General features: G+C 36.6%; 1 protein-coding gene and 1 long non-coding RNA gene across 6 annotated transcripts in view; both read left to right on the top strand.

The window, feature by feature from the left end:
• Pdlim5 (PDZ and LIM domain 5) overlaps positions 1-19843 on the top strand; it is a 143196-nt gene extending 123353 nt beyond the window's left edge. For all 5 annotated transcript variants that reach the window (XM_048333614.1, XM_048333613.1, XM_048333618.1 and 2 more), the window contains 5 exons: positions 2858-3032; positions 11261-11441; positions 13150-13270; positions 14982-15097; positions 16588-19843. In XM_048333614.1, coding sequence (XP_048189571.1) covers positions 2858-3032; positions 11261-11441; positions 13150-13270; positions 14982-15097; positions 16588-16677 — 683 coding nt within the window. In that variant the 3' untranslated portion in view covers positions 16678-19843. The remainder of the gene's footprint in view (positions 1-2857; positions 3033-11260; positions 11442-13149; positions 13271-14981; positions 15098-16587) is intronic.
• LOC125341568 lies at positions 8451-9711 on the top strand. The gene is made up of 2 exons (XR_007209009.1): positions 8451-8487; positions 8551-9711. It is a non-coding gene; the product is annotated as an uncharacterized LOC125341568 (long non-coding RNA).
• Positions 19844-20474: the final 631 nt, after the last annotated feature.

Here is a 20474-nt window from a genome sequence, read left to right as displayed (position 1 = left end):
TTCATTGGCTTGTATGACATACTATCCTGTTTTGTTTTGGGTTATTTTTTCTGCCCCTAAGGTATGTATGGCACCTGCTTTCTGCCTAAGCACCTTTTCTAGTTTCAGACTATACTTCCTCTGCTGTACAGTAGTAAGAAATTCAATCTAAAGAAATGAAAATAAAACCTGGGTGCTGATAGCTCACACTTGTAAATCCTAGACACTCAGGAAGATGAGATCTGAGGATTGTGATTCCAAGTCAACCTGGTCAGGATACTCTGAAATTCTTCCTCCAATTAATCACAGAAAAAGCCAGAAGTGGTACTGTACCGCAAGTGGTAGAGTACTAGCCTTGAGCAAAAGGAGCTTAAGGACAGCGCCCAGGCTCAGAGTTCAAGGCTCAGGACTGGCAAAACAGAAGAAAAAAAAAAAGATCATCACTATATTCATATAGGAAATAACTGTGCCTTGGAAATGTTCATGTTTACAGGCTGTCATTAGCCGGGGTTGTGTCATTTTGTATATGGACAAGTGTGCTGGCAACACAGCACCAAAAGGAATGAGAATGACCCTGGTATCCAAAGTGGTTAAGACTCTGCATTGACAGAAAGCTGAGGCCTCTCATCCCAGGAGCTGTAATAGAGCTCAGAGCCTTTTTATATGGGTTTGAGATGCAGTCCTGTGTTTTTTGTTTCAGAATGGCTTTCATTTTAAGTAGATTAGTTCCCCATATTTCTTCTCCTTGAGGCACAGGCCAGGTGAATCATGTTTCGTTTTATAGTGACTAATAGATAATTTGACACTTTGCTTGCTAAAATCGACTCAGCAACTTAGTACATCAGGACTTTTGCGCTGATTGGTGATATAATAAAAACATATGGTAGATAATCAGATTTGGCTCTAAAGTCTGATTTTCAAATTTTTCCAATGGTTAATTTTCCCAATATTTAAAATCCTGTATCAAGTCCACAATAAAAAAAAACACAAAACTATATATCTCTCTTTATAATCTAAAGTCAAAAAGTGATTTGGAAGCATTTTAATTTAATTATTCATTTTTCACCTTCTATTTAATAGGCAGTTTCCTGGTAGTTGATATGAGTATGGTTTTTAAAATTTTTTATTTAAAGAAAAATTTTGGGTGCCTCTACTGAACTCCAGGCCTGATACCTATCCTTTGGCTTTTTTGTTCAAGGCGAGTTATGCTCTACTTCTGTCTTAATTCATTATATTCTTATCCTCAATTAATGAATTGAACCTCAATCCTCAAATCTCAGTATTCTGAGTAGCTTGGATTATGTGAACCGCCAGTACCAGCAGGAGTATGTTTTCTGTACCTATCTTTTTGGAGCTAACGTGGGGAGAGAAGGATAATAGCAGAATGTCAATAAATTGTAAACGGTGCCATCAAGGCTACTAGAGATACCAAGAGGAACAAAAGGATGATTCTAGCTGTGATGGTCAGCAACTCTAGAGAGGGAATGGAACAGTTGGGTGAGCCCTACAAGTAGGGGTTATGTCAGTGGCTGAAGGTCATATCAGCAGAGGCTGGTCTAGTATACTCAAGGGGGCATGGGTAGAGGCCAGCAGAGTGCTTAAGACCACAGACTATGGAGCCAAGGCCTTGCCAATTCTAAACTACCTTTTCTTGCTGTTTCTTAACCTTTCTTCACCTCAGATTTCCCACACTGCACTCCTTATATTGAAATTGTAGACCTGCAAGAATCTGAAAATAGTGCCTTCAAACAGTGGTGGCACAGATGAAGTGTAATTAATATTCTGGTGAGAGGTATAGAGGGAAACTTAGAGGATGGGTTTTTAGAGATGGCTGGGATCGCAGGACAACATGCCTTTTATGGAGACGAGCTACAACTAGTTATCTAGCAGAATAGGATGCAGCAGAGGAGATGGTGGTTAAGAGGCTTGTTGTACTGTAGACTGAACAGAATTCAAGACCAGGACTCAGTGATGGAACTTAGACTTAGATTAGGAAGAAAGGATGGACTTGGAAACATTTACTGAGAAACAGTTGCTAGGATTTGAGGAGGAAACCTTGGGGCCACAGAGGCAGAATTCCATCAGTGCCTGTCTAAGTGGGTGAACTCAAAATAGAGTTCTAACGAAAAGCCACAGCATATGCAAGAAGAGGAGATCCATTTCAAATGTCATGGATTTGAAGACAATAACTGAAGTGGTGTTGAAATGCTTATATGATGCCCCAAGAAGAGAAACTAAAGAGCCAGAGTTGAGCATTGTACTGTTAGAGTAAATGAGGGGACGGGGAAGAAGCTGCATAAAGTGAACATTACAGTAATTTTCTCCACTGTTTCTTCAAGAGAAAATGTGAGCCTAAGACAGTGGAAAAATGTTCTTAACCCAGTGAACTCACTTGGCATATGGACAGTCGTGGAGCTCTGTGTCTTACATGTAGCACTGTAGATGTGCTAAGTGTCCATTCGTGCTGGGCTCATAATTGCATAATTTCTGTCTTCAGTGGCAGTTAGGTGGACAAATTTAAAAATAAGGCCTTATGATAGATGGGAAACTTTGAGGAGCTGAATCAGGACGGTCTTGTAGGAATGCAAAAAAAGAAGATAAAAATCAAGATCTATTTCTGATATAGAATATCATCAGGACCTGCTATTACTAAAGGTTTGAAAGGGGAAGCAAAGGTAGCTCTGGGTTGCTATCCTATTTGCCTGGGAATTGATCACATAATCTACTCAGAATACAAATTAGAAGAGAGAAGACAGTGAGTTCATTTTATACTGACAACACCTTGAGATTTTTAGTGTGTCTATGGAATATTATTTTGTGTTTAGGAGTTTATATTTGATGTATTCTCATTCTGATTCTCCTGTGACTTGACCCCTAGCACCTTCTACTGGAAGGATTTCAAACAATGTGACTTCTCCAGGAGCCCGGGCACCAGCCAGCTCAGCTGCGGGGCAGCCTCAGCCCACTGACCAGGACACATTAGTGCAAAGGGCGGAGCACATTCCTGCAGGGAAGCGAACTCCGATGTGTGCCCACTGCAACCAGGTCATCAGGTTGGTTATTGTTTTTTAATTTCTGAAAAGTACTTAGTACCTGTGTTGGAGGTTTTAAAAATATTCTATAATACTTGTAATTTTATTAGTAACTTTATTCCTGCCCTAACACTATCCCTGCCCTAACAGCACACACGGCCAGTCAGTGGTCTCTTCTTGCTCCATAATCTCACCATTCACCATGCTATATGAATGTATTTTACTAGAACGTATTTAATAGGATCTAATTCTGGGCCCCAGATAAAAGTACTTCTACAAGATTATCTTATAGAAATAAACTAATGTAAAACCAAGTGTGCTTTATCCCGATAAATAAAGCAATATTTTAATTTTTAGGTCTAATACTAATAAAACAAAATAAACACTGGCTTATATAAAGTTTCTGTAAGTAGTAGTACTCTAATTGTCCAGACTGGTGCTTGGCGGGGGTACTGTATTCTGAATTATAACACTAGAGAAACAGAAGTCACTGCTGTCATTTGTGTGCTGTCAAGAGCAAGTAAAATTCCTGCATGAGATAACAGATGTTCCACCCTATCAGTTGCAGATTCTTGTCTGATTGTCCAATTCTGTGATGTTTTATAATTACTACTAGTAACACTTTGGAAAAACTTAGTAAGGATGGAAAATATAGGAAGATCGAAGCAGAAGTTAGCTTTATCACACCTATCTGCTTTGGCTTCAAATTTCATGCGAGGACAGGATATAATTTTAATGCACAGACATCCTGCCATAAATATGTATTATGCTAATACTGTAAAGGACCGGCACTTATTGCTCCCTCACCTGTTAACTTTTACATTGTTCAGTATTATGCCACACTTATTATCATTTAAACATTAAAGCTTCACCTACTAAGGAAGTTAATAGGGATGGGGATTAGTTGGTGTAAGATCATGTAACAATAATTAACATAGCACATTTGCCTGGAGCTCAGATGCCAGTGCAGCTTGAATAGATTGTGGTTAGGTCAGAAACCTGGCGGAAGCCTAATTCCAGTTCCTGGCCTGCATGTCAGTGTCACTTACCCAGACAAGGAGGTGTAGATCAAGTGACATTCTCTTGGACACCTGTTTTCAAAACAAGCTGCAGTTGCAGAGTTAATCCTTTCAACACCAAATATTATACCGAGGCCAACTCTGAGAAGTGTAGGATTTAGTGTATAACTTATATGGTTAGTTTTTCATCATGTAGCACACTGTTGTTTTATAACTCATATTGTCTTACATTTACTTTTTTAATATTTCAGATTTTCAAAATTGATTCTTATGTAAAAGAAGATTTTGTGTTTGTTATATTGGAATTTTGTTTTGGGAGAATGTGTCTCTTTTTAGCAGTTAATTGTTTTGGAAAATGTCAAAACCCTGTATATTAGTACTGAAATTGTTATTGCTCTAAAGATATACAATTTAAAACTTCATGGTCAGATTAGTTTGAAATATTTTGGTTTATTTGGATTTTGAAAATTTATGGATCTGGAACCTAAATTATTTTAGAAGTATTACTTTAGCTAATTACAAGTAGATGGGGAGTTAAACTTTGATTGAAAATTTTAAGTTTGCCCTTGAACATTTCCACTACAATTTTGAGAATGCCCCTTTATCAACTTAGGCTCATGAGTAGATTGATTTAGAGGGCTCTTTTTCTAGGTCAGTATACAAAATCAGACTAATGTAGCTGAAACCACATTTTAGTTTCCCCGGTGGAATGAGCATGTGAACATGTTAGCCTATTTCTTGAATGTTACATCTAGTGGCATTAAAATCTCTTAGCTATTTCTCTCCCATGTAATTAACTTTATTTTTTGCTTCTCACATCTTTGTAAAAAAAAAAGTCAGAAATATATGATGCTTCAGGTTCTAAGTTAATTTGGAATGCTTTTAAAACTAGCCACATTACTATTGTTTTGTATTTGCCTATAGTATAGTATCAGTTTGACCCCATTCAGGAAACCCATTGTTTGTTCCAGTGAGTTTTGTTCTTTTGCTTAGTGACTTTCAAACATTTTTTAGAACGAGAGCTATTGCAAGTTACTCCAAGGAGAAGCAAACAGTTTGCTGCCTATTTTACCATCCGTTTCATTCTCAGTTCACTTCCTTATTTATTATCCCTTCTGGTGAAGATTTTACTTGAAAATAGAAGGTTTCCTCTAATGAACCATTATGCTTATTGTAGGAGTAGGAATCTCCCTTTGGTACCACTCATACAGAAATAGAAAGCATATTCCCTTGTCTAAAGAGGGTTGTTCTTATGAACTTAAGCGCATCTCACCATATGTGTATCTCTTCATAGGTTGAAGTACTAACCTTCAATATCTCAGAATGTGACTATTGGAGGATCATTTGGTCTTTAAAGACTTCAAGTTGGTCACTGGGGTGTGCTTTAACCTGATATACCTATCATTCTAAGGGAAGAGTCAGGCATTCACATACCAATAAGAAATTCCAGGTAAAGACACAGGAAAAAATGGCCATCTACATCCCAAGGACCTTGAGAAGACCCAACCCTGCCAACCACTTGATTTGGGGCTTCTAGCTTCTAATAAATTATTATTCAGGCCATCCACATTGGGATAATTTGTTAAAGCAGCCCACAATAACTAGAGAAAAACAAACACAAACAAGCAGATCAACAGCAAAATTCATATGGGCAAATTTAATCTGGTTAAGTCTTGGATTATGCAGGTACACAGAGAAGTAAGGATTATCTCGCTTCAGATTTCTTTCATTTCATTTCTTTCATTTGAAAGGAATGGCAAGTAATAAGCTCAGTATTCTACTTACCAGAGCTGTGATTTATACAAAAAAATCAGTTTTAAACTTCAGTGTGAAATGCCTTAATGATATCATTGTATATGAAGTTTTAACAGGGTATCCCTGTCCTTGTGTACAACAGATTAGACCTGTTGAAATTTGCAATTCCTTTCACCTTTTGCTTGACATCATAGAAGATGAGGAAGGTTGAAAGTTTTGTCCTATAGTACCTCTTTCTCATCCAGTGAAATGCCTTAAGTCTCTCCCTTCTTTTCCTTTGTCAGTCAGCCTAGTAAGGGCTCACTGACTATTTTACTCCACTTAGCCCTTAACCAAACCCGTCTGTCCAGTTCACAAATGGAAACTCAATCCTACCTGGGACAGGTAGAACTTCTTTAGTATAAATCCTGTGTTAATGAATTTGTTAAATTAGTCTTTGCTGAAACAGGAAAGGAGCACTTTTGTAATAGGAAAAAAAAGGCTTTATTGTTTAATCTGTACATAAGTAAGAGGGCTTTGATGGGAAAGATGCTTTCTCCATAAAGTTCAGGAGATAGATTAAGCCAGTGTTTGTTTTGAGGGTGCTGGGGTAAGGAAGGAGACCTACAAGAGCAAGGGCCACTCTCAACTCCTGTTTTAGAGGCTCAGAGGGACTGTATTTACCATCTACAATTCCTTTCACTACTCATATTTTAATTTGAACTAATGAAGTCCTTTAAATTGTTCTTTTAATAGACTATGCTCTAAATTATTTAATTCTGAGCTCCATGCCTGAAAGATTTTTTTTTTTTAAAGACTTCTTGGGGCTGGGAATATGGCCTAGTGGCAAGAGCGCTTGCCTCCTACACATGAAGCTCTCGGTTCGATTCCCCAGCACCACATATATGGAAAACGGCCAGAAGGGGCGCTGTGGCTCAGGTGGCAGAGTGCTAGCCTTGAGCGGGAAGAAGCCAGGGACAGTGCTCAGGCCCTGAGTCCAAGGCCCAGGACTGGCCAAAAAAATAAAATAAAATAAAATAAAATAATAAAAAATACAAAAAGACTTCTATGAATATAAGACAACCTTCTAAATTCCGAAAGGGGTCAAAAGAAATGAAAATTGGGGTGAGACTATTAAAAACTAAGCTAGTACAAACCCTGGACATAACCTAAATAAAGACCTATGGTCTTTAGGGCTGTGGCCTATGATTAGGGTAGAAGTTTGGCTTTCAACCTTCCTGCCAGAAAGGAAGTTTTAAATAATTCTTGCTCAAGAGAAGCAAGACTGTCCTTGTTTTAAAAAAGCTAATAGGAGTTTTTCCAGGGTATCACTATGAAAAATGACTATGTCTGTGTTGTTTCAGAGCTTTCTAGAGCCACCCACAAGAAGAGGGATTTCACAGAACTGACCTGAAGCAAATGAAGTGATACCCCTTCTTAGCACTGTTCATAAAAGGTTTAATTCTTGGGTGTGGAGCCATAGCCCTAGTGGAAGAGGTGGGGTCCTGAGTTCAAACCTCAGTTCCATTTAAAAAAAAAAAAAAGATATAATTCTGGGAGTGAGGGTCCAGGCCCAGATATAAAAAAGTTATTCTAGAATAACCATTATTTCTTCTTATTTCTCAATTAAGTTTCCACAAGTACTTAGAGCAAAGTTTTTCTTTTTTATTCTAGTAGCATTCCAACACATATGGTTTAGTAGAATGGAGAGTTTTAGTGAGAGCAGACTTACTTTGAAATCTGAGGAGCCAGGTTACAGTACTGGCCTGTAGGGGGCGTTCAGATGTTCAGGTAAGTTGAAGATGTGCCTGATTAAAAAATTCATCCTGAACTATAAATTGTATTGGATCTGTTTTAATACCCATACAAATTGTAACATAAAACCCTAAAGTCCTTTTGTGCCCTCTGTTGTAGTCATAATAAATATAGCCTGGGAGATTTTTTTTTAATGTGTACATACTCAGGTAACTATGTGATAGAAAAGCTCAGCATGCTTATAAAACTTTATCCAGCTTTGAACAATGTGACTTCTTGATTTACCTTAAACTGCATGCCAAATATATACTGAGGTAACTGGATAATGGAACTTGGTGAGTAGGACTATTTACAAGCTAGTTAAAAATAGGACAACCTACTGAAGGCAATGTAATTTGTTTACACTAAGTAATCTCTGCGTACCCATTTTCTGGTTCCTACTAGTTGACGGAGGAATTCCTTATTAGTAATAACAAAATAATAGTACCTGTAAGTTAAGAACAATAATAAACTACTTATCATAATTGTCAAAGTGCCACAAGCACTCGCTTGTACAAAATAACATCATATTATTAATGAGAAGCTAATTCTGGGTATTAATCCTTTGTCAGTTGTATATTTGGCAAAGATTTTTCTCCCATTCTGGAGAATGTCCTCACTCTCCTTATTGTTTTCTTTGCTATGAAGAAGCATTTTCATCTGATGCAATCCTTACTTGTGTCTGTCCTTACTCTTACTTATTGAGCGATTGGACTTCTCTTCAGGAAGCCATTGCCTGTTCCTGTGTCCCAGACTTTTCCCTGTGTTTTCAACTTCATTGAAGTCTTTGATCAACACTGAACTGACATTAATACAAGTATCTGTTTTCTGCCTTCCACATGTGGATATCCAGTTTTCCTCTGTTATGATGTCTTTCTCCTGTTTTTTTTTTTTTCTGGCACCTTTGTAAAAAATCAGCTGGCTATAACGTCTGTGTGTCCATTCTTGTGTCAGTATTATGTTGTTTTTGCTACTATTGCTCTGTAGTATAGTTTGAAGTCAGGTATTTTGAGGTTTTCTGCCTTGGTCTTTTTACTCAGGATTGTTTTGGCTATCATCTAATGTTTTTTGTGGTTCCATATGAACTTCATGATTGTTTGTTTTATTTCTGTGGAAAATGTCACTGGAATTTTGATTGAGATTCAAATCTAACAATATTGAGATTTCTTCTCACTTCAGTCATGATCATGAACACAAACAATAACAAATGCTGGTTAGGATATCAGGCAAGGGTTAAAGAACTCTCATATACTGTTGATGGGAAAACAAATTAGTATAACCACTATGGAAAACAGTATGGAGGTTACTCAAAAACTAAAAATAGAACTACAGTATGGTCCAACAATATTGCTCTTGGAAATTCAGGATATAATAGAGAAACTTGCACCCATGTTTATTGTAGCCAAACTTCAGAAGAAGCCTACATGTCCTACAACTGGTGGATGATCAAGAAAATGTGGCATATAGACACAGTGAAGTATTGTATACTCATAAAGAGGAATTCAATCATGTCATTTGCAGGAAAATGATGGAACTGGAGATTTACATGTAAAACAAAGAAAACCAGATTTAGGACAAAGGTTGCTGAGGAATCTAGTTCTAAAAGACAAACACACATGTGATTATATGCATGATTATAACTAAGGGACTGTTTGGAGGATGTGGAAGAGGAGGAATAAGAAAGAATGATGGAAGGTGAATAATATCAAAATACATCGTTTATGCATCAAGATGGCATAAGGAATTTGCTGAAAACTTGAATAATAGAGGGGTAAGGCAGATATGAAGAGAGAGCAAGCAGTACAATGGGTTAATCTGCCTAGAGCATCATATATGTATGTGTGAAATACCATGGTGAAACCTGTTTTTACAATTAATGTACACTAAATAAAATGAATGACAAGAATGTAACAGGTTCTTTTGGACATTGGATGCCTGTGAGAAAAGAGAATGAAGATAGAGGGTGAATGAAGGTGAATATTGGAAGTATTTTATACACATGTATTAAAATGGAACAGTACAACATGTTGAAATTATTGTCTGAAGGGGTGATATGGTACAGTGGGAGTAAATTTGACCAGGGGGCATTATATATGCCTGCATAGAAATCATAATGAAATAACCTGTATAATCAATACATGTTAACAGAAAAAGAAATTAAATTAACAAAATGTGGACCTAGAAAACACTCTCTTCTACCTCACAGAAAAAAAAAAATCATCCAGAGCCTTTCTACTTTTGATCTTTCAGAATTGAGGGCTGGTTCTAAGTACTCATCAGAGAATTTGCGATAGTTATTGAATAGCAAGGTTTGTGTTACTGTCAAATATTGAATATGGCTGTGGCTTTGCGATGCTTGATGCTGACTTTTTGTATTCATCATCTTGGAAATCCACTGTCTGGTCCTTCCTACCAGTTACCCTGTGGTCACTCTAATGTTGGTTGACAATAGTAAGGTCGAAGGCAGAATATCAATTGACTATAATATCCGGAAATTCAGTTTCCAGCATTGGTTCAATCAGTGATTTTATGGTATTTGGTCATATCTCCTGAACATTCTGTCTCTCAGCCAACTCCATCTGTTAAACTAAGTTTGTAATAACTGCCCTGGTCTGTCTCACAGGAATGCTGCATGGGCAAATTAGATAAGTGTAAAAGTGCCTTGGAGGTAAAGCCAATTTATGAATAAAAATTAGTGTGAGGCAGCTACTGAAAAGTGTGTTGCAGAGGCTAGAATGGTTCGTCTCTGCAGGCTTCATGACTAGATAAGGCTACATAATGGGTTCCTGTCAAGTGAACCAAATCTATCTTATCAGTTCATGACTGCATAGTAGGTAATGGGAAAAGTCTCTAAAAGATTTGTTACCTCGATCTGAATGTGCTTTAAAAATCAATAATATTTAGGGAGTAGGAAGGGAAGGGTAGCTAAACAATAGATGTAAAATTTCAAATACATAAGATGAATACGTTCTAGAGATTCACTGTATAGCCTCTGGCTAATAATTCTGTGCTGCGTACTTAAAATCCTTTAAGAATAGATCTCATGCTAAATGTCTCTACCACAAAAACATGATACTAAAAAAAATCAGCAATATTTGAAATAAGACCTTTACAAATGGCTTCAAACAACTCATAATACAGAGTTTATAGACTCTGTAGTTTGTTTTAGAGGGTGAAAATTTGATTGTTTAATGACGTTTAAGAAATAAATAAATGACACAATGCATGGAGAAGAAATTTTTACTGTTGTCTTTTCTCTGATAATAATTACCACAATTTCTTTTATAATTGGGGTATTACCAAATGTTTCTTTATTTTCTAGAAGTATCAAACTCATTTCTCTGTAAAACACAACAGTGTTGCTCTGTTGCTTCATTTCTATTCCTGTTAAATCCTAATGCTCAATGTTTGTCATGCTATAGACACATTGACTTACGGTAGCTCAGTAATACCAACCTCTATAAGTCCTCCAGTGATAGTCAGAGTGGGGTGAGAATGGTGACCTTTCTTAAAAGAAACCTGTAAGTTCTTGTTCCTTTCCCCCTCTCCATATATATGCACAACCCCTGTGAGCATTCACAGTGCCCTGTGACAAGTTCCATGCGGGAAAGTGAAGCAAGTATTTGATTGGGCATTGCATAAAAATGTCCTATCCATGCTAACAAGAAACTCTGATCAAGTTGATATCTTTTCTTCTGGCAGGGGACCCTTCCTGGTGGCACTGGGGAAATCTTGGCACCCAGAAGAATTCAACTGTGCTCACTGCAAAAATACCATGGCCTACATTGGATTTGTAGAGGAGAAGGGAGCTCTGTATTGTGAGCTGTGCTATGAGAAATTCTTTGCTCCTGAATGTGGTCGATGCCAAAGGAAGATCCTTGGAGTAAGTACTAGAAGCTATTTTTCCCCCATCCTTAGTGAGTTATAAAGCAAAACAGTTGTTCTGTTATAAAACACTTCCACCATTTTTACTTGCTATTTTCTTTTTGTTTTATCAGCCCTCTCTGCTTTCATCACTATTTATTTTTGTAAAGCAAAACTAAATAGACCTCTGTAGAAGTATATCGGACTCGTGGGGTTAGGCTGTCCTTGGTTTTGTCTTACTGAGTGCTGGCTTGTCTGGAGAAAGTCTCCGCTGTGGGGAAAACATAACTTTCTGTGGGTGTGCTACCTCCGCAGGACCCTGTTTGCTCAGGAATGAAGAGGTCGCCCAGGACCACACACATCACACTTCTCAGAACTGACACCTTCACTGTTTTAAATTAAATTCCAGGACTTTTATAAGAGCAGCAGTTCCCCACTTGTTGGGGTTCAAGCACCGGACACTGACCTCATGAAGTGTATAAAACATGAGACTTACAGTAGATACATTTTTCCTTGAATGCATATAATGTTTAAAAATGTAACTACAGTTTTGACAACACATGTAATAGAAAAATCATTTCTAACCACACCTTTTTTTTTGCAGAAAGGGAGTGATTTAGGACCCATACACATGATAAATAATGGTGAATAAATGCATGTGCTGTTCTGGAATATCTAGCTGGCACTGACTGAGTCAGGGACAGCTTGTTCTTGAGGTAGAAATTGATTTTCAAAAATTTGGTTGCCTGACCACATTAAAGAAAAAAGTCCAAAATGGTTTTGCTGAATTCTGCTACTCTCAATAGGAAAATATACTCATGAAATTAATTTGTATTAGTTGAGAGATAAGCATGAATTATTGAGTTATCTTTAAATAGATCTAAAATTGAGGATACTTTAAATACGTATGTCACCTGGAATATTTGTTATCAACTAATACAATGTATTGGTAGTAAAGAGAATGGGGTTTCTGTTGTACCAAATGGCAAGTAATTAATTAATACACTGAAATGTGTGAGTGTGTTCTATGGATTCCAGCGTCTTAGGGCAATAAGGTCCTAAGATATGGAAAGAACCAGTTACCATGTTCCTAACTGTCCTGCAGAAATTATTTTTGAATGGCTTTGACTCTCTTTCTCATCCCTAAGAAATACTTCATTGTAAAACCAATTCCCTCAAACCTCCTTTGCAGATTAGAATTCTGCTTTATGGTTCAAATTTTTGATACAGTAAGTGCTAGGGAAGTCACAGCTGATTCCAAATGGCTAACTACAAGCTAAACTAACTGGATTATGCTAATTACATTAATAATTTATTGATTCCATAGCGTACCAGAATATACGTTTGTTTTCCTTTTCAAATGTTTCCCCTCCTTCTAAAAGGAAACTATTAGACTAATGTTTTCTGACACACATGAAAGAAAGAAGAATTCTATAGTCACTCATTATGAAATACTTCCTTTATTTCCTGTCTATATAAAGTTTTAGTAAAAATAATCATTCTCTTAAAAAGGTCATTGATTTGTCTTTGTGAAAAGCATACATATCACAGTGCATAGGTATCAGGGATGTGTTAATCTGTCTTTAAGTATCTCCTGTTACTTTGAAAACAAGCTTAAGGGGCAGTGAGTTGGTGTCTGCTTTAGGTTAACTCTTATACAGGGGTGAGAGTAAGCTGTGGTGTATTTATTGTCATTTCTCTTTCACCCCATTTAACTTCTGTCACAGGAAGTCATCAATGCTTTGAAACAAACTTGGCATGTTTCCTGTTTTGTATGTGTGGCCTGTGGAAAGCCCATTCGTAATAATGTTTTTCACCTGGAGGATGGTGAACCCTACTGTGAGACTGGTAAGAGTGTGTGTGAACCCTCAGTTGAGGATTGAGTAAAGGTAAAATATTAACCCTTATTTTGCTATAAAATTGTTAGACCACCTAGTGTCTCTATTATTCTGAAGGCAGTTCATTCTACTCTAACTATATAGCAAAATATAAAAATTGTTTACATGGCTTGGTCAAAACAGATATTTCCAACTTGCTTATGAGAACCAAAAATGTAAGCATATGCATTGCTTAGTAGGAAAAGTATTTTTCTTGAATCTCTAATAACTTACTGACTAAAACATGTAACTTAAAGCTACCTCCACAGTCTAATAGTGAATTTTGGGTGATTATAAACATGAGAAATGTTCAACTTCAGAATATGTTTTTGGTTTGCTCTTCAAGACAACAGCTCTGAAAAGTCAACTTGAAATCCTTTCTTACTTTTACTGAATGGGAGAGTAATCTTGACTTGGATGGCTTCTCTGGCAAAATCATTTTTCATAAACTCAGCTCTAATGATCTATTTATTCCATTGTCTTATTAGCTGAGATCTGCATACCTCCTTTTCCTTTCCGATGCCAGTGAATTTTATAACACTTATACTCTCTTTAGCTATTTCTACCACCAAATGTATTGCAAAACATTGATTTTTCCATTATATTATACTGTTACTACAGTCTCATTATTTCGTCTAATTTTATTTTACCTTGGAACTCAAAGTATTATGCTAGAGAAGGGAATATTCCAGAATGATCAAGTTCAAAATTAGCCAGGGATGGACCATCATCATTAACTCTTTCCTTCCTTCATCAGTATTCTCTTAGGCTCTTGTTTTCACCTTTCTTTTGACTCCATAATGAGAAGCAACTTGGATCTATTCCACATTAATCACTAAAGAAGCACTAGACATTCTAGAAAAATACACCACTGATATAAGTTACACCATTTGATATAGATTAGCTACCAGCCACTTACACTGTTCAATCAGGATGTAATTGTACTTAGTTTTTCTGAAGAGACTTTTTAGTTGGTTTTCTTGTTCAGTTGGTTAGTTGTCTTGAATAACAGTTTCTTTCTAGCCAAAGCACAAATTCCTGTCTATAGTTAATGTAATCTAAGGAGTCAAATTCTTAAAACCCAAAGAATTACTTACGACACAGGAAAAATAGGAAAAATAGTATTCAACATTTATTCAAATGTTGCTTCTAACTACTATGATCTTTTTTTCTATTCCTTTTTCCTTAACTCTTCAAATCAGTTTTTAACACAGTCTTCTTTATCATAATAGATGTTTCCTCTATCCACTATCCAGACACCTGGAGCTCAAAGTGAGAAGTGTAATATCAAGAGTATAATATGTGGGGCTGGGGATATAGCCTAGTGGCAAGAGTGCCTGCCTCGGATACACGAGGCCCTAGGTTCGATTCCCCAGCACCACATATACAGAAAATGGCCAGAAGTGGCGCTATGGCTCAAGTGGCAGAGTGCTAGCCTTGAGCGGGAAGAAGCCAGGGACAGTGCTCAGGCCCTGAGTGCAAGGCCCAGGACTGGCCAAAAAAAAAGAGTATAATAAAGCATATCACATTGTGTAAATAATGATTACCAGTGGAAACCTGAACTCCCAAGCCAAATATTAGGCAGCTTGAAATTTTTGTAATTCCATGTATCTTTACCTTCTGTTGTCTACGAATTATCAAACTTTGTAAAGTTCTAACTCATATCTCTCCCACCTCAATAGATTATTATGCCCTTTTTGGTACTATATGCCGTGGATGTGAATTTCCCATAGAAGCTGGGGACATGTTTCTGGAAGCCCTGGGCTTTACCTGGCATGATACTTGCTTTGTATGCTCAGTAAGTAAACTCTGTTTTCCTAATTGAAGTAGTAGAATATGGCTCATCCTACTGCTGGTATCTTATAATCCTTAAAGACAAACATAATTTTATATGATTTTAAAAATTGTTTGCTACAATTTGGGTATTTTCTGAAATTATTTGCCACATGATCAGATTCTAACTCCTTAAAGGAAATAATATTTTAACACATTTTGATCTATAAAGAGAAGCTATGTATCTCCTAAAACATATGTAGAATTATTGAACAGTAATAATTCTTTTTTTTCTTTTCTCTTCTTCTTAAACTTTATTTTATTGAGCATTTTAAAAGTAATTTTTGGAACCACTAGGTAGTTATTAAATAGAAAATGAGGGAAGAGGTAACAATGTTCAAAAAGAAATACAGTCATTATTTGATTTATGTAACTGTAACCCCTCTGTATATCACCTTTACGATAATAATAAAAAGGAAACAATTATATAAATTACCATTTTGTTAACACTGACAATCAGATCTTGATTCTTTTATTTCCTTCTTTAGCAACAGCCCATGAATATTTTTTTCTTTTCTTCTTTTTTTTTTTTTGGGGGGTTGGTTGTGGGGCTTGAACCCTGGATGTCGACACTGTCCCTGAGCTCCTCAGCTCAAGGCTAACACTCTACCACTTGAGCCACAGCACCACTTCCAGTTTTCTGGTGGTTAATTGGAGATAAAAGTCTCACTGCCTTTCCTGCCTGGGCTGGCTTTAAACCATGATCCTCAGATCTCAGCCGCCTGAGTAGCTAGGATTATAGGCATGAGCCACTGGCGCCTGGCAAATACTCTTTTCTTTTGGAGACTATAATCAACATGAAATAAAATATTTGCCTATTTGATTAGCTGTCTCACATTTTTTGCTTCATTTCTAGAGAGTAACAGTCACCTAAGATACATTTCTTTTTATTTTGAAAAGTAAATACGTACTAAATGTTCACTAAAAGTAAATATACTAGTGTTCTGTTCCAATGGAATTTTAAAATTAGATGTTATATAACTACCAGTTCTATAATAGGAAAGAAATAATGCTAATTAGTCAGATGATTTCTCCAAAAGTTGCCTTTGAGCTCACTCTTGTTTACTTCTGTCTAGACTTGGCCAGGTCACACATAGCAACAACTCTTAGCAGATTCACTTCCTCTTCTTTATCAGGGCTGCTCATGGGCATTACAATTGGCAAAAGCCATAGGAAAGACAAGAAGCATAAATGTGGGTAACTGACATAACCGTCCATCAGCCAGATATTTGCTCAATGAACCAGCAAATTAAAGAGATTTATTAATTCTCTCATGAATCAATAATTTTGTTATAAATCTAAAAGAAATTTACTCCCTGTGTGTTCAAGGCAGACTAATGTTGGACTCATGCATGTTTGGCCACACAATTGAGTTCAGTTTGTTCTCTGTAACCGATCCCCTTCCCGGGCGCACTGGGTTGAGATATTGATAGTCTCGCGATGCTTCCTTTTCAGGTGTGCTGTGAGAGTTTGGAAGGTCAGACGTTTTTCTCCAAGAAGGACAAGCCTCTTTGCAAAAAGCATGCTCATTCTGTGAATTTTTGAAAGCTGGCAGTACTGGAGAAATTTGAAGAAAAAAGAAAAGAGTTAAAAATGACCAATTAAGTTTTAGATTATTTTCATGAAGAGTTGAAAACTAAGAGTAACCTTAAAAGATAAACTTCTATCATTAAAAACTAAGTCTATGAGGAAATACTTGGTTTTATAAAGAGCAGAGTTTATCATTTAGTATTACTTTTTCCTGTATTTTTTGCCACCCAAATAACCTTTTTATACAAGTTAATTTTCTGATTGACTATTAAAGTCATCTTAGAATATATCAAAGGATGAAATTTTAGGAAAAAATCCCTCTAGTCTCTCTTCTGAAATAATTATACTTTCCTTGATGAATAGTTATGAGAGAATCTGCAAAAGGCAGTAGAAATGACTTAAGATTTATTAATAAGAGGATCATTGTTTTAAAAACTACTGTTTTATCTTTAAAATAGTAAATAGGAATATTATCAATAGGAAGTGTCAGTTTTATTAAAAATGTGTTTACTTTCTTTTGGTGTTACAATTAATCATTCCAGTAGGAAGGGCCAATGAGATTTTTGATCAAAATGTGTCCAGCAAATAAGAGTGTTAGATTCTTCTCTTATCTCCACGTTCCTTCCCAGAGCTGCATATAGCGTCAACATCTCAATTGTTGCTTTTATTAAAATTAAAATAGGACTGTTTCTGTTTACTGTGTATACTTTATCACCTGTATTAATTGAAGAAGTCCAATCCCCCCCCCCCCCATATTGAGATACAGAGTTAATTAAGTAACTTGAAGCTCCAACAGTTTTCTCTCTGCTGCAAAGAAATTGGTAGTAGATGTTAGGAGTTATGGTAACTGAAGGGTTGTGCCTAAACAACAAACCAAAAAAACTTCTTCCCCCTTTCAGCTGATGAAAATCTCATCACTTGTAGGCCTATGCCACTGACTGAAAATTTGAGAGCTCTCTTTGCTAAGGAATTTTTTTTTTTTTAATTCTACCTTAGGACTAATTGGACAGTTGTGACTGTGGTGGTGGTGGTGGTGGTGGTGGTGTGGTGTGTGTTTGTTTGTGTGTGTGTGTGTGTGTGTGTGTGTGTGTGTGTGTGTGTGTGTGTGTGTGTGTGTGTTGGGGTTTCTTCTATGGTTTGGGCTTTTTGTAGTAATGAGTGAACCACTTCCAAATGTGATCTCCAAATTTCGGAAGCTTTTATTCCCAGAGTTTCAGTATTCTGGGAGGGGAACTTGATGATTTACTTGGATTGCCTTGTTATTTATTTTCCTTATTGGGATATAGAATTATGAAGATACCACCTGGAGACTCAGAAACAATTGTGGTAAATCTGTGGGTACTGTTAATTTCTGCCCAGTCAGAAAACAAATGATGACATTTAGTACGGTTACTAGCTTTTCCTTTGTTTCTAGAGTGGGTGAAAGCCCATGATCCCACTGCATTATAATTGGAATATGTTTGGGGCAAGCTGCTTTTAAAGGTCAGACAGTCCACATGTCCTTCCAGCCCCATCTCTCACTCCCACTTTGGGCCCATTGCATGCATGTTTGTTACAGAGGAGGTTTTAGGCTACACTATTTGTTTAACCTCCCTGAGAACTTCCAAGGCATCTGTCCTGAAAGCTGTTAATGTATGGTCTAGCAGACTTATAGTATATGCAGATAATAATTAACTGGGCATAAAAGAATAACAAGGAGATGACACTGTTGCATGCTGAATGCTTCTCCAATAGCAACCCCAAACTACCTCCCCACCCGGCATCTTGTGTAGTGGGCAGGAACTGCATTTGTGCATTATCTCTGCGCTGCTGAAGCCATCTAGAGGCAACTTGCCGGCCCAAGATACCCATCTTCATGTCAGTCTTTCACTCTGTGCATTACAAAACAAGTTGGTGGTTTTGTTTTCACATATTTTGAGTTTTCTTGTTGTTTAGTTTGGACTTTCTAGATTTTTATGCCAAGATGGTATTTGATAAGTCAATGGCATTTGGGTATGTTCTTCAAAGAATGTTATTTGACCTGGATTTCTCATCAAGTTATATTTCTTTAGGGATATATATCATTTTTATTAGACTTTTTTTATTCTACATATTACTCATGGAGCATAATGTTGTACTACTCCAGATTTTAGGTCCTAAGAGAGTAGCATGTCTTCCTAAGTTATCATTGTGTCCATATGCTTTATATCTGTATTCCTAAGACAGTTAAGCCTGTGAAATAAATACTGACCATAACCCAGAAGAATCTCTGTATTTCCTGGTGGGGATTGCCATGTTTAAATTCACCAGCATTAATATTTTATTAACTGACAGAGCACTTTATTCTTCTGGTGAGCTCCCTGAATATTTATTTTTCTGATTATAAATATTCTGTGTCTAGCAGGGTTTTTTTTTATTAGTGCTGTTTTACTATAGAGCATTGACTTGTACTCTCTCAAGCTGTATATTTTGAAATGTTGTACTTGATAATACACAGAGGGAAATCGTAGCATAAGACCCTAACAAGCCTCTACCTGTATTTCCCAGTTCCCAAACTTTCATGATGGAGTCATATGTATAGCATTTCTCCAGAGTTGTGGGTTGCATCTTAAAAAAATGAGCTAGGTCATTTAGCTTGCCTATTGGCCACAGCATACATGTTTCATATTGGATATCAAGATTATACCTACAATTTAAAACCTAAATGTTTGGTCTCAACATTAAAACTCAGAGGAAAAAAAATTCAAACCATCAAAAATATCAATGTAGCAATGTTTAAGTTTATCTCTTCCACCCCCTGTCTCCCAAATGTGCCACATTTTCAGGGCACTATGTTAGGAATGCTTTTATATGAAAGAATTCCTTTTCCCAGTTCCAGTATGGATCCAAAATTATGTTAACATCTTTGTGACAGTGGGTTTAGTCATTTCCGCTGCAAGGAAAGAGAAAATAACACTGAAGAGTTTTATATTTACTTCAGTATGACCTTCATTGTGTCCCCTTTCCCCAAAATATTGAATTTAGATTCTTAAAGTGTAATTTGCCTTACTTACTAATCTGTAACTTCTGTTTCTGTTTTTAAGTGTGTACATATCTGCTGTGTTTTGCTTTTGAATATATTTCCAATTAAAAAGTCACACGAGAAATATAATCAGTATAGTTATACCTTAACGGGCGCACAATAAATGACTACCATGGTGAAGACGTGCTCTCCTGGTTTTTCTTTGTGAATGGCAAATGGTTATTAAGTGATCCTGGGCGGGGGGAGGGGCACATTCTATATTTCTGGGAGAGAAAAAAAACTGTTGTTATTCCCTAGAGAATCCCTCTTGTGTAATATTCACCCTTCAAAATACCCCATAGCTAGAATATTGGAAAAATTTGTCACTATTCCTATTCATTTTTATGTTCTGCATGTAGAATGTGCATTAAAAATGTGGATAAGTTAGTAGCTAAGTTCTCTTTTTACAATATTTCTTGATAATTATTGGAATAACTTATTTGATCGGGTATTATAGTATTTCGTGGAGCATGGTGAAGCTGAAGTTGTCGTGTACATTGGGACAGTCTTGAGTGAGCCAGAATTTACTTTGGGTGTATCTCCTCCCAGTCTCCTGTGCTACCACAATGAGGTAGACTCACCTCCTCCTTGTTTGTTTATTGGCTTGAGCAAGGTTTTTCCCCCAGTGTTATAAAGCTAAGAGGAATGTTTCTGTTACACGCTGTATATTGTGAATAAGAAAGAAATGCAAGTCTATTTGCTCACAGTATATTAAACTCCAGAAGCCAAACTTTTAAGGGCATCAAGTCTGTGTCTGACATTTTAATAGCTG

Source organism: Perognathus longimembris, chromosome 24, assembly GCF_023159225.1.
Source record: "Perognathus longimembris pacificus isolate PPM17 chromosome 24, ASM2315922v1, whole genome shotgun sequence".
NCBI classification, from domain to species: domain Eukaryota; kingdom Metazoa; phylum Chordata; class Mammalia; order Rodentia; family Heteromyidae; genus Perognathus; species Perognathus longimembris.
Note: the sequence above shows the minus strand (reverse complement) of the source record. Positions and strands in the feature narration are given on the sequence as shown.